General features: G+C 33.2%; 1 protein-coding gene across 3 annotated transcripts in view; it reads left to right on the top strand.

Annotated features, from left to right (window-relative positions):
- The window catches only part of PCNX1 (pecanex 1), a 164,961-nt gene that overhangs the window by 121,808 nt on the left and 27,749 nt on the right, over positions 1–15,404 (top strand). For all 3 annotated transcript variants that reach the window (XM_061180985.1, XM_061180983.1, XM_061180984.1), the window contains 6 exons: positions 1,491–1,632; positions 2,308–2,485; positions 5,082–5,190; positions 6,011–6,140; positions 8,900–8,958; positions 10,736–10,951. In XM_061180985.1, coding sequence (XP_061036968.1) covers positions 1,491–1,632; positions 2,308–2,485; positions 5,082–5,190; positions 6,011–6,140; positions 8,900–8,958; positions 10,736–10,951 — 834 coding nt within the window. The remainder of the gene's footprint in view (positions 1–1,490; positions 1,633–2,307; positions 2,486–5,081; positions 5,191–6,010; positions 6,141–8,899; positions 8,959–10,735; positions 10,952–15,404) is intronic.

Below are 15,404 nucleotides of genomic sequence, written 5' to 3' on the forward strand. Positions count from 1 at the left end.
AAGGTCTTCGTTCCTGTTTCCACCAGTGACACTATGTCCTACCAGAGAGGGTTATAAAGAGTTGATCAAGAGAAAAGAGGTGAAAAACATTTGTAATTGCTATTATTCATTCAGATTTGGGATAAAGTATAAAATGACTAAAAAGAGGTAGAAGGCCAGTCCATTTGGCAAGCTTTTTACTTGTCACTTTAAACCCTGACTTTTCTGTTATAAGTAATCAGTCTGGTTCATTGGTTCAATGACCTATAATATACTTCCTCATTTTAGGGATATAATAAAAGTTAATACCTATGTCATCATTATTATATGCCAGTGATTAAACAAGCCAATGTTTCTTCCTCAGACTTTCTCTTTAGTTAATGAGTTGCCATAGAGAATAAATTTCTCAACTGTTTGGAGATAAATTAACTTCTTTAGAGAACTCTGAAGCTTTTGAAAGATTTCTATACCAAACTTGACTTTGCAGTATCAAAGCATATTTCCTGGGCCTTTTAGCAAAATTGCTTAAGTCATCATGGTACTGTAATCTTGATCACTATTTTGATCCTGGAGAGATAATTAAATATTAATGTGTAGATTGTAGTAAAATGACGTAAAACTGTAAAAATCTGTACTGGCCTATTCTTACCATAAGGAAAATAACTCAGAATGATGTATTTTTGATGGTTAATGATTAATTGCTTTCATATATAAATGTTAGCAGGTATATCTGGTTTGTTTTGAAGAACGGTTTTCATTAAAGTAAATCATTGATCATGTTGTTTGATTTTATCTTAACAAAACATTTAGCCTAAATTTTATAAAGTTTGAATCGACATAACATTTTTCACTTATTCAGAGTATTAGGTATTAGCAAAGTTGACTGTAGTAGCTATAAAGAAAAATATGATTCATTAGAGAACTTCCTAGAGGTAGTTGACATTATTTCCAGATAGCTGGAGGACCTTATTTTAAATCTTTCAGCTTATCCTAGACATTTTCCCCAATGACATTAAATATTAAAGTATTGGGAAAATATTACTGGCAATGAAAATGACACTTATGAAGTGTGTGAATCCAAAACATATCATACTTTCATATCTGTTCTGAGATGTATGTCTTATAAGATGTATGTGTATGTAAGGATTTTAAAAACAGATAATTTAATAGATCATTTATTTCTTTTGGGGGAAAGGGGCAGTCTAATAATCTTCACTAACCTTTTCTCCAAAAGTTATAGGCATAAATAAGAAAAAGTTATGGTTAAAAACTGAGGTTTCAAGAATAATAGTTTAAAATGAAATTCAGTTCATCTAAATTTAACATCTAAGTTGGAAAGTTGGATGTGTCTCAAAATTCATAAAATTGACTATTGATTGACATACTGGATTACTTACATTATTTATAGTACAGCTGAATTTGAGTAGTAAGATTTTCCTTTCTTATCACATTACCAGACTATTTTATGCATTAAATGACATGGTTTTCTTGACTTAATATTGCCTTGTTAGACGCAGCTACTGTGATGTGGTTTGAGAAACTTCATGTGTGGCTTCTTTTTGTGGAGAAGAATATCATCTATCCATTGATTGTTCTCAATGAACTTAGTAGCAGTGCAGAGACAATTGCTAGTCCAAGAAAACTGGATACAGAGTAAGTACAGTACTCCTCTTATCTAAGTTTGACTGTTGGGGTCTGTCATAGCAATGTCTTAAGTTACTGATCTAGTAACAAGTAATCATTGAGTGTCTCTTTGGTGCAAAGTACTGTGTGAAAAATTCAAGTGAAGTTTTGTCTTTGACTTCCCTTTTCTGAACATCTGTTTCTGCTCTTGGCATATTACTACTCCAGACATCTCATTGTGAACTAACATTTTATGAGATGACATTTATTAAATAAGGTTAATTTTAATATTAGATGGTAAGTTTTAGAGATGATTATTTTTGTGTACTATGTGAATCAGACCATTTAGGTGTTCACTTGCCTATACAATCATCCTGTAGGCCGACCCACTACACTAGGTACATGTTGTTGGGTAAGCATTAATATGTTTTTTATGTGCTAAATGCTGTTAATGTTTAAGCAGTAGAAGTACTGAGAAACTGGAGAACCAAATGTCAGAATTGCAGTAGTGTTACTTATTTTTTAAACATGATTATTTATATAAAGGATAAGAGTTATGATACATATGCTTAAAAAGGAATATTTAGAAGTTTAAATTTGATATATATATTTCTGAGCTTAGCAAATGAAATGGTGATTTTTCTGAAGTTCGTAGATTAAAGTTTTCAGTCATCAGTTGATGAATGTGCTTTCTTCATATTGTAGATTAGGTGCTTTAATGATCACCATTGCTGGTCTGAAGTTGCTACGGTCCTCTTTCAGCAGCCCTACATATCAGTATGTCACAGTCATCTTTACTGTGCTCTTTTTCAAAATTGACTATGAAGCTTTTTCAGAGACCATGCTGTTGGATCTCTTCTTCATGTCCATACTCTTCAACAAGGTAATTTATCACTGAAGGAAACATCCTTATCTGTAAAAAGTGTCTCCCTAAGTAATATGCCATTTAGTGAGGATTACGCTTGCATTTCATTCACTTCATTATCTTTTAAGTAATATCTTTCTTCAGTCAACCAGTTATTTAGGATTAGAATCCCTAAACAATGCCAGTCACTGTCATCCATAGAAGATATATTTCTTGCTGTGGCTAGGAAGGTAAGATTAAATTATATGGAAAAATTAGAGGAACTCTAATAAGTATGTAAATATATGGGTTCTTCCAAAAGGGGGTGTGGTTTTGAATAATTTTAGAAACAAACATGGTAATAATTGAGCTGAACTGTAGGCTGCTTCATAGATGGAGGGAGGAAATAACCTGATACTGAATGAAGGTGGTGGAGACTGAGGGCAGTCAGGCCATGCGGGAGCAGTGAGACACTAGTTTATTTGCAGAATACACTGAAGTTTACAGAATGCTCCTAAAATTTGTTATCACCCATGGGATAGTTGCCTGTAGTCTTTCTACACACAAAATGGTAAAGCCTGCATCTTCTGCCTCCAAGAATCTTCTTGCTGAGCCACACTGCCTTTCTAAGTGAAATAGGTTGTGTAGTCAGATTATTTGAAATTAAATAGTTTAGATTTCATGTTAACACTGACCACATACAAAGGACTTTGACATATATTATCCCATTTGATAGGTGACAGAGAGCTGAAGCATATGAGCAGCTACAAAACACAGTGAAATCCCAATTTTAGGAAAGTTAGCCTGGTCAGTCACATTTGGGATGAATTGGGGAAGAGAGAACCTAAAGGTATGGAGAACAGCTTAAGAGATTGTGACAGTAATTTAGATATGATAGAGGTCTGGCCTAGGATGGGGACAGTAAAAATGAAAACCGTTAATCTGAACAAGCTTTTAGAAATAGTCAATTTCTAAATCTTGTACTAAATGTTGTGCTAAATAGCTTCTAAAATATCACAATATTATATTTGTTCAATCACTAATTTGTATGCATTTTTATCATTTATTTCCTCTTCTAATGAGCATGATTAATCAAACGAGGAAGCCAGAAAGTTAATCAGAGAATTGTCTGTATAAAAAAAGCATGTGATTTCTCACAAATTTAATATTTAGATTGGAAATTGTATTGAATCTTATACCAGTTGGAAAAAAGTGAAAGTTGCAGTAAAATATAAACTAAACAGTCCTTGAAATAGTCACTACACTTAACTCGCATTAGTTTGGATTTTCTTAATACTTTCATTTGTTAAGCAAATTGTTTTTGAGAGTGTACCATGTTCCAGAACTATTCTAGATGCTTAGGCTACATTAGTTAGCAAAACAGAGAAGCTCTGCCCGTAAGGGGTTTGCATTTTATATGGTTACTTCACAGAACTTAACAGTGATAATAAGCAAGTAATATTCAAGGGATCTCTTTAGATATATTTATTTTAAGATATCGTTGTAAGGTATACCACCAACTTAATAATATTTCAAGAAAAAATTGCTCTGAATGTATACAAAAATATTTTCACCCACTAACCACTTAAACATGTAATTACATATCATTTTTCTTTAATATTACAGTCAAAATTTGAGTACAGTCTGTTTCCCATTTAGAAACAGAAGAGTGTTCTGAGTCACTGTTTTTAAGCAGTTGCAATGGCATCTGATATTATACATGATGCTTTTACTTCCTGTCATCCTGATCCCATTAGTACCGAGGGTTGCCAGCGTAATTTTGAGTCATGGCAAAGAATGCAGGGATTCATCAGCATTTTCTGATTGGTTGAAGTTGTGATTTCTTTTTTAAATTGGAAATTAAACAAGTTCATTTGTAAATCGGCTAAATAATTTAAATGTGAGGTGTTTGGTGCCTGAATCATGGCACTGAATTAGTCAGAACCTCTTGCTTTTAAGATTCTGTGATCTGTTCTGAGAATGGGGCCTTGCATTGCCTAGCATGCAGAGGCAATCTTGGGCACAATAGTTCTGTTTCAGTGTTGAAGACATGTTCAACAACAAAACAGATCCTAATTGAAATAAGATTAAAATGTATATTATGTTTCCATTGGCAATAACAATTCTGATTATGAACAGATGCCTAATACACACTAGTAATTCCTAAATTCTTGGGAAACAGACAGTGACAACTGAATTACAACTTTATCCCCTGCCTGGCTGCTTTCAAATTCCTTTTGACATTGCATTTAAAACTTACTCATTTTCCAAAGCACTAAAATTTGAGGGAAATGTCAGAATAAAAAATATGTATTTATTGCTTAAGCTTTACAGACATCTAGATTTCCTTTTTTTTTTTTTTTTTTGCTTTTGTTTGTTAGTAGTAATAGAACCAATAGAGAGCATAGAATTTTTTAAACTGATAAAACACAAATCTGTAAGTCAGTTAACTGTCTTTACTTAAAAACATACGCAGTGTTTGGGCAGTGATATTTCTTTTCCTTTGATGCAAATGGCAGATAATTTCCATGCTATTTCCCTATTAGGAAGAAAATCATTTTAGAAGTTTTTCATTTTCTAATTTAAAAATCTGATGGTAAGCTTTTTACTGATTGTTTTTGTTTTCCTCCTACAGCTTTGGGAACTCCTTTATAAATTGCAGTTTGTATACACTTACATTGCTCCATGGCAAATTACATGGGGTTCTGCTTTCCATGCTTTCGCTCAGCCCTTTGCAGTGCCCCGTATCCTTCTAATAAAAGTTTTATAAGAAAGGGCAGTCATATCCTTGATGAGAATGTTGGTTTGTAGGCATAACCTTTCACAGGCATAGAATATAGGTTACTATATGATAAATTATCGAAAATTCACGGTCTTTTGAGCCCACACCTATACCAATTTTGATTGTTTAATTTGTATTAACTTCTGTGGCTCACAGATCATCTGAACATGGGAAAAGTATTAAGGTTTTATAATTAAGTAATGCTGATTAAAAATTTCATGTTTATATATGTGAGTATTGAAGTACAGGAATTTTCAATATATACAAAATGTGTTTAGAAATATTTATAAATGAATGAGCATTCAAAACATTTTCCATATTGATATGATTGTAATTAAACTTCCATTCAAAATTTTCTATTCTCGTCCTTTCTTAAAGGTACTTTCTAAGTAAACATAAAGGTTAGGGACCTTGTAGATGTTGATATGCAGACTTTTGTATCTTTAAATTTTAGTTTTTATCTTCTGGAAAATTAAAACCATCTCTACCCAAGAGTGATACATGGAATTTTCCCAGACACATGTTAGCAGATATTTATTTGGCTCCCTTCAGAGCATCATGCCAGGCTGTACTTTCCTGGCTGTGTCTTTCTGCTTCTACCCCTTATACTGTCCAGTGACACCTTCTTCTGTATTCCTCTGATGAACCTCATTTTTCTAATTGCTGTAATTGCAGTGTGTTTGTGAGGGGGTGTGTGTGTGTGTGTGTGCCGCGCGCGCAGGTGTGTGAACACACGTGCACAATCAGATGAATGTTAAGGTCCTTAACCAGTTTTCCCATAGATTCAGCCATGTTGTTTGTTCAGGCTGCCGTATCAGCCTTCTTTTCTACTCCACTGAACCCCTTTCTGGGAAGTGCAATATTCATCACTTCATATGTTCGACCTGTGAAATTCTGGGAGAGAGACTATAAGTGAGTAAAGAACAACACTTGAAAGCCAGTTTTTATCTTTTTTACTAGGAAAAACTATTGACAGCATTGTTATAAATTATTCATGGTTAATCATTTTTTCTATTGAAATATTTAAAATTTTATAAATATTCTTAAACTTTCAAAATTATATAAAATTGGAAGAGTCAGAGAATACTCTATTTTCTCTACCTTTTTTTCTATTTATAAGATTTTTAAAACATAGTCCTAGTTAAATATATTCATTTTTCTGTCTTTTTTCTTTTAATGTTATTTCTTAGAATTGTTCCACATTAATAATACTTTGAAACGTTATGCTATACACTGTTACATCATTATAACAGTCATAATTAGTTATCTCATAGTTTTCTAAGAAGTAGCTATTTTTAGAGCTAAAGTTTTTATAGGTTATTTGTAGTTTTTCATGAGGATAGGTTTTTAAATAACCATCTTTGTACATAAAGTATTTTCTTCATTTAAGCTTAATTCCTTAGGTTAGCTGTTTAATATGATGCCTAGTAACTATCCTTGTATGTAATCTCCAAATTTTTTTCTTCTTTTTTTTTAATTTAAGAAAATATCTAAAGGGGAATTACTGAATCATGGAGCTTAAACATTTTAAAGGCTTATAAATGTATTAACATGTTGATTCAGAAAGAGCTTGTACAAATTTATAATTCTACTGGCCAGCTCCGTGCCTTTCTCTCTACACTTTCACACATAGGTACATATAATAGGTGAAAATGGTAATCTTGAGTTTTTAACAATGAACTGGCTTATGGATGTGAAACTTTTGCTCTGGTCTTTTACCTAAAATCACACATAGTATTTCTCTTTTTGGTGAATCTCAGTGTTATTTATACCCTTTTTTTCTTCTGGACCAACTTAAATTTAGTCCAGAATAACATCTTTGTCAGCAGTTCTTAAACTTTTTGATCTCAGAACCCCTTTACATACAATCTTAAAAATTATTGATGTCTCCAAAGAGTTTTTGTTGATAGGGATTTTATCTACTACATAGTTATTTACTATAATAAATATTGTACAATATTTATTGGATTATAAGTCAAAACTCAATTTTAAATGAATTAATATAAAAATAACAACAATAAACCCATTACATGTTAATATAAATAACATTTTTCTAATGAAGAATAACTCTATTTACCATTCCACCAAAAAAATCAGAAGAATGTCATTGTTTTTATAGTTTTGTGAATCTCTTTCATGTCTGACTTAATAAAAGACAGCTGAATTCTCTTATCTGCTTCTGCATTCAGTCTCTTGTAGCATTGTGTTGTTCTGGTTGAAGTATATAAAGTAAATCTGGCCTCACACAGACATACAGTTTGAAAAGAAAGAAGTATTTTAATAGCCTTTTTAGACAATTGTGGATATTCTTGGATCCTTTGACAAATGGTAGTTTCTTAAAGATTAGTGGCAATGTGGAATCTAAAGCCATATCAGTGAATTTTTGGAACTGTATTACATCAAAATTCACTGATATGTCTTATAGTTTGAATGGGTCTTTTACCCATGCGTACACTTATATTGATACATCTTTATCTATCGTTTGGAAAATACTGGCTCATTGAGTAATGTAGATCTTCCAAATTTTGACCCATTTCACAGTACAATATTAAAAAATATATATATTCATATCACCACCAATCTCAAAAAAGTGTTGAAGTATCGGGAAGCTATCAAGCGCATGGTGGTAGATGCAAGTTCTCTGAAATTCTAATTTTTGCTTGAAAACTTGAATTGTTATTATTGGCAACAGGTATCTTTATCAGTTATTTTTCTTGAAATGTCAGACTTACTTTCTTCACTTGAGAAATGTCTGTCAAATACTCAAGTCTGAATAGTCATAGTTCATTCAAGTGAAAATGGTGTTCCATGGAAAAAAAGCAGCTACGGCTACTTACAATTCAAGCAGTTGCACAAATGCTTTCCCTCCAGACAATCATCCTACTTCAGAATGCAGCAGAAGTGCTTTATGTGTATTTCGCCACACACAGTATTAAAAAGACCTGTACTGAGGGGCTGCAATTTAACAAAATTATTATTTTTATTGCTTCGTTAAGGACATTTTTAAGGGAAACTTGAATTTTTTTTTCTTGTGCATGGGTAGCAGTGAAAAATAGTACAGTTTGGTGCCACTGCCTTGATTCATGTTAAAGCACCGGCAGTCTTACCCACCGTTGCTTTTGCACCATCAATGCAGTTGTCAACACAGTGAAAAAAAGCGAATAACAGTTCAGTACTATTATGAAAATAGTTTTGATTTGGAAAACTCCCTGAAAGATCTTGAGTCTCCTGCTCCAGGTTCTGTGGACCACATTTTGGGAACCACTGTTCTAAAGAACACTGTACCACTGGACATTAATAACCTTCCCCTTATAAGGAATGTTTCATGCACTGTGTATTTTTAGGAACTGTATACAGTATGCATTTTTTCATCCTGATCAAAATTTTTTTTACATTAAACTCAGTGTCTTTCTATACACTGTTCGGTGAAACATCAGTTAAGAAAAAACTTGTCTTTATGTATAATGGAGGTGGAAGAGTAAAAAATAAATCCTTACCCCTAAAATTGTTCTATCAAAGAGCTTTATTAATATGTTACTCATAGATTTTTCTCATTTTTATAAAGCGATAATATTTATTTCATCTTTATTGTATAGTTTTCTCCCTTTTAATTGTTAGACTTTTTTAATATAAAAAAGCTTACTAAAGATGTTTCATTTTGCCTTTTTTAGCACAAAACGAGTGGATCATTCAAATACCAGATTGGCTTCCCAGCTTGATAGAAATCCAGGTAATAGCCCTATTTGTGAGTAAAGAAGCAAGTCTAAGGAATTCGTTATATACGTATTTCACTCCCGACTTATTGGGAATCCTCTATGGGATCCAAAGGTCATTTCTGAAAAACTAAATATCCTTCGCTTTATTTTGTTTTACCTTAGCAAAGTATACGTGAATTAGAATATCTAAAATTTATATACCCATCTTTTATAAAATGCATTTTAAGAATGCTGATAAGAATAAAAAATTCCATTGAAAGATTGTTCTTACATAGGTTAAAAAAGTAGAGCACAGTGAAAGTAAAACTGATGAGGTGTACTGAAGAGTATTTAGTCTGAACTTATTATTATGTTTGCTTCCCTGCTTCCCCAAATGGTTAGATAAATGTTAATTTCATTAAGTTTATTGTATACAGAGATGTCATCTAGAGGAGCCAAATAGCCACTCAAGATAAGGCTTCAGTGGGTGACATTTTGGTGGTGTTACCATTATCTAAAGTTTGGTTCTTAGTTTTGTCCTTTGGGAAACATCTTTTTGTCGGCCCACCTATTAGTAATCTGGCATAGAGAGGGTGAATCTCACTGCCCCACCCATAAAAGATTAATGTATCAACCAGAATATCAATGTATTAATTTACTAAAGAAATATGACTCCCAATACACTGGAAGATTTGTATTCATTTGACTCGCAGATTACTTCAAATGCTCTGCTTGAGAAACTAAATTATAGTAATCAGATTGATTCATAATTATAAATTTGATTAAGGAGGACTAGTTATTTGATATTAATGACTGTCATTATCATGTTCTGGTAGATATAACAGCCATCTCAGCTCTGGTATGTCCTTGTAGGGGGCTTGGAATTATGATGCTGATGATGCCATCCTGCATACCACAAAGACCATGTCCTGAATTAATATGCACACTTTCGTAGTGGGCAGACATTAGATACAACTGTTTTATTGAAGCTTGAGCCTAGGGTTTCCCTTTTATTTTATTATTTAGTTAGGCTGAGTTTAAAATAATTATTAAGTTTAGTATGTTTTGCCATTCTTCAATTCTGTGCTTTGGGTACCCATTTACAGATTATTGCTTTGGATGGGTTACTTCTAAAGATGGTTTTCTAATTTATTGGGTGATGCTTTATCCTAATTTTTTTTCTTAAAGGATGACTAATAAATTTGCAGGTGGTTCTTTACTGCTGTTTCTGTGTATACAGTTTATTTCTGTTTAGCTAATATTAGGCATCTCAGTATACAGAGTTTTTTTGACTGACCAACTTCTCTTTGTTTTGGACTATCTCATTTGTTCAAATCTTGTATTACTTAACCCACTTCCTTTACCAGTATGTCTTTTTGTTCTAGTTTTGAATTTCTTTTATCTTTTTCATTTCTCTTGCATGGTTTTAATTATAAGGCATAGTTAATTGAACAGTGATAGAAAATTTTGATCATGGACTGTTAAAGAGGTAGAAAAGACCTTAGATTTCACCTAATCCAATTCCCACATTTTATGGATGGGGACCAGAGACTCAGAGAGGTTACGTTACGTCTAACTTTAATTTGAAAATTTTTTTCCCATTATCCTACATTTCATTTTTATATAGAAATTCTAAGAGTATCTGTATTATAAGGGTTCAGGGTACCCTTGCAAGGGTATATTATCTTCCTTGTCAAAGAACTATAGATACAACCCTAACTGGAAATTAGTTTTAATACTTTTAACAATCTTGTTTGTTGATATAAAGGGTATTTAAGGTAAAGTTAACATTTTTTTAATCCCTTCTTATAGGATCAGATGACAACAATCTGAATTCCATCTTCTATGAACATTTAACCAGATCCCTACAACACAGTCTTTGTGGTGATTTGCACCTAGGACGGTGGGGAAACTACAGTACAGGGGACTGTTTCATTCTTGCCTCTGACTACCTCAATGCGTTAGTACACCTTATAGAGATAGGCAATGGGCTGGTTACCTTCCAGCTGCGGGGACTTGAATTCAGAGGTAAGACATTCATTGAAAGGTAAGACCTTTCATTTCTATAACGTACTCCTGTGACATCTAAGTTTTATGTGTTTACATCTCAAATCAAAAGTTATAAAAGTAGGTCCTTAGTATTTGGAATTCTGGAATGAGAAAAGCTGTTAAAGAGTAGTTATTAGTTTTTTTCCAAATTTCCCAAATTTCACATTCAGAGAAGAATCATTTTTGCAGTATGCTCTGTATGTAAAGGTAGTATCAATAGTGTATAATATACTTGTTTTTTCCTGGTAATAGTGAATTTCTGTTGTTCTGTGCTTGCCCTCTTGCTAGTCTTTTTTTGTGATCAGCTGCATATGCTCGTTAGATGGCCCCCAGCATAGAATGCTGAGGCAGAGATTAGCTAACCAAGTTACTTTCATATAGTTGCCATGCCTTTGTCCTCAACAATTTTTTTAAATTGAGGGGAAATTCACATAACATCAAATTAACAATTTTAAAGTGAACAAATTAGTGGCATTTAGTACATTCAGGATATTGTGCAACCACCACCTCTGTCTAGTTCCAAAGCATTTTCATCACCCCAAAATAAAACCTCACACCCATTAAGCAGTTACTCCCTATTTCCCCACCAGCCTTCAACAATTTTGTATACTGACAAATGAAGCTGTTTCTACACAGGAAATCGTGCATTCAGAAACATACCAGCTTGATGTTATCCACTTCTGTAAGTTGAGTGTCTTGTAAGCAGTAATAGAAACTTGTCTTACAGGAATTGAAGGAGTCCTATTAATGCATGTGTTTCCAATCTAGGCAACATTTGGACTTGAGAGTTTTTAGAGGAAGCATCCAAGCAGTGTTTTGGTCTATTCTAAGAAGTACCTTAGGTGTTTTTAACCTGAAATAGGAAATAAGAAAGCATTTGTCTAAATAGAGGATCAAATTAGACCTGTACCCTATAGCTTTATTTTTACCCTGGTGTTGAATCAGAAAGTTTGCACCTTTGTTACATAATATCTTTGTTAATGGAGCAAGTGCTTTTCTAAAGTTACTCCATTCATTGGAAATAAGATTTTACTTGTGTAAAACTCAAGGTAGTAAATGTTAATGTTTGTTATTTATTTGTAATTTATTTGTAACCCATTCGCCCTCTCTTCTTCAAAATCTCCTATTCTTGTCTTATGGTTTGTTTCTGACTCTCTGTCAGAAGCCCAGGGCCTTAATTCCATCTCTTCTAGGGTCTTAACCCAGTGCTGTTCAAATCTAATCCATCTATCCTCATCCAAAAGTCAGCACCCCCTTACCACTACACATACCACTGCTATAACGTCACCTTCTTTTTAAATTGTTGGCACCTGAAGATTTCATCTTTGCGTTTTGATTTTAATTTAACTTTTTTTTTAACAAGTATTTGTGGGGAGGTAATTTTATCCAGAATTTCTATGTGTGTGAATTGGAAGGGGGTCCTTCTTATCTGCTCATTTCACCATATTGATCAGAAATTGTCCAAATCAAAAATTGATCCAAATTTTCACTCTCCCCACTTTACTCTCTGGTACCAAACAGATTCAAGTAAAATTTTGGATAAGTCCTTTGCCATCCAAACTCTCACTGTTTGTCAAACAAAACTCAAATCAATTTGAGAACACAGTACCCCCTTACTTTCTGAACTCATGCTGAATTTCAATAGCAGTCCATAACTGTAATTCTTCATTCAGCCATCGTGATTTTTTTTTTAAAGGCAAATTCAGTTATGTCCTTTCCATTCCATGCTTTAAATTTTCAGTGGCTTTCCATTGCATTTAAAATAGAATTCAAATTCCTTAACACATCCTATGGACAGCTGCGAGATCTGGCCTCTGTCAGTTTCTCCACCTTACTGTGTAGCACCCTTCTCGTCCACTGTAGCCGCACTGGCCTTCCTTCAGTGTCCTAGCTGTGCTAAATTCTTTACTAAGGCCTCCTTATCGCCCTTCTCTTTGCCCAGAAAGTACCAGCCATCTCCCCTCTTCCTGCCAATCTTCCACCTCTAATTCCTTAATTATCTTTAAGAATTAGCTTAACTGTCACTTTCTCAGAGAAGCCTTAGTCTCTAACCACCTGTCCCACATGATTATCTCTTATATTACCCTGTTTTTGCCTCCTTAGCACTTAGCAGAGTTCTAATTTTATATTTATTTGTTTATTTGTTTAAAGTTTATTTCTTCTCTAGCCCAGGGAGGGGTTGGCAGACATTTTCTGTAAAGAGCCAAGATACTTAATAGTTTAGGCTTTTGGAGCCATACACATTCTCTGTTGCATGTTCTTCTTTGATTTTTCTTTTAAACAGCCCTTTAAAAATATCAAAACCACTCTTAGCTTGGATTTGGCCCAGGGCTGTATTTTGTAAACCTTTCCTGTAGATTATAAACTCCTCAAGGGCAGGAGTCCTATCTGCTTCATTTATCATTGTATATCCAGCACCTATCCCAGCAGCTAGCATATGATAAAGATCATTTTGTAGAATGGTTAAGTAATCTAAGTAATAGTCTTTTCTCCTTCCTCTTCATTCCAGAACTTTGATGAGGAATGATTATACTCTTGCTCAAATGCTGTTGTGACCTTTGGTTATTTTCTTTCCTTCACGGTGGGAGTCCCTGTTCCGTCTACCTCCTGCCCCTCAAAATATTAATTAAGAGTATTGTCAGTATTTCGCCAGGCAGATATTTGGATCTGCTGAGCATTTTGATGTGTTTTCTGATGTATACTCCATTAAACCAATTTAATTCCTTTGATTTTATTGTCTCTCATAGTGGATGCTAAATTTTAAGTGACATTTAACTAAAATTTCTTGATCAGTTTTTTATAGGTCTTGGTTAAATACCTTCATGGTTTTCGTTTCCATTTTCATTTTACTGATATTCTCAAGATTCTTTTCCATGTAAATTTTATGTCAAATATTTGAGTTATCAATCATGTTTTTTGTCTATCAGAATTTCCTGGTTACAGCTTCTACCAAGTTTGTAAATGTTACTTCTATATATTTTTAAATGTTACTTCTACCAAGTATGGTTTTTCAGGTCAAACTTCATAGGTCAAAAATTTTTATTCTGTTTGGATTCCTTTCAGTTTTTACTCAAATTAATTTTAACATGTCTGGTTTTCATAATTGTTAGTTTTATTAATTTTTACCAGTTATATTCACTATGAAGTGACTGAAAGATCTAGCTAATCCAGGAAACAATTAGTAATGGTTTGTCTAGAATCCCTTTCCAAATCTCAGAATTCTTTTTTCAGTTATTAATATTCCTTTGCTTATTGTTGACTTCATTTTCCAAGCAAAATGTATTACTGGGTATGTTGGGGTAGAAAATATTCTTGGGGTTTGTATGTCAGAGTGAAAACACCCCGCATTAATTCAGTTACTGTGTTTATTCTGCTACTCTGAACAAGGACCTCATTCTGTCTCTCATGAGAAAATGTCAAACCTCTGAATTCACTCCTGCCTCTTCTCTTCTCTGTATACTACTACCAGAGTCATCTGCACAAAATACAGCTCTCGTTATGTTATTTCCTTTACTTAAAAACCTTTGACTGACTTTGCAGAAGGATGACAAAATGAATAAAATAAAGTAAAAACATATAAAACCTAAGGAATAGACCCAACTTCGTGCCACAGTTTAAAAAACCCAGCCTCAGAAAGTTTCTTCTAGAAATTGAATAATTCTTCTGCCCTCTCTAATCTATTCTAGCAAATGGATAAGGAAGGAAAATATCTCAAGGCTCTCTTGTACAAAACCAATGTAATACTGATGTCAAAATATGACTGAACTGGCTAAAAAAGTAATTATAGTTTAATTCGTTTATGACTATAGATACAAAAATCCTCAGAGCCCAGAGTAAGGAGAAACCAGCAGTACTTTTATTTTTAAGTATCCCTCACCAATTCAGCCGTTTTTCATTCTTTTAATTAATTATTAAAAGCAAATTTGTTAAATTTCATTTTCGTTATTGGTTTCAAAAGTACTTTATAAAATTACATACATCCTTATTCTGAAAAAAATGTATATGTGTATCTGTAGTCAGTATCATGTGTAATGGTCAGCCACAGCATGCATTCCTGTTTATGTCAGGTTCAAGACAAAGTTTTTTCACCACTATGTAACACTATTGTGGAAGTGCTCGTCAACATAATTAAACAAGAAATGAAATAATAAAATTGTTGAAGGCTCTATAGAGTTCTCGACAGTACAGCTCATTAGCTTGGCCAAGCTTACCTCTCAGTCTTATCGTTCATCATACCACCATCACCACCACCACCACCATCACCAACGGGGGCTAAATTTCTTGGCACCTTTTTCTCTCAAAGTGGTGTTTTAAATATGGATGTTGTATAGATCCTCTTTAAAAGAAAAAAATTATTATGAAGTCCCATTTCATTTTATTATAATGTAACTTTAATATGTGCCTTTATAAAATTAGCTATAATCACTCTATA

The sequence above is a fragment of the Eubalaena glacialis genome, chromosome 2, assembly GCF_028564815.1.
Source record: "Eubalaena glacialis isolate mEubGla1 chromosome 2, mEubGla1.1.hap2.+ XY, whole genome shotgun sequence".
Classification (NCBI taxonomy): Eukaryota; Metazoa; Chordata; class Mammalia; order Artiodactyla; family Balaenidae; genus Eubalaena; species Eubalaena glacialis.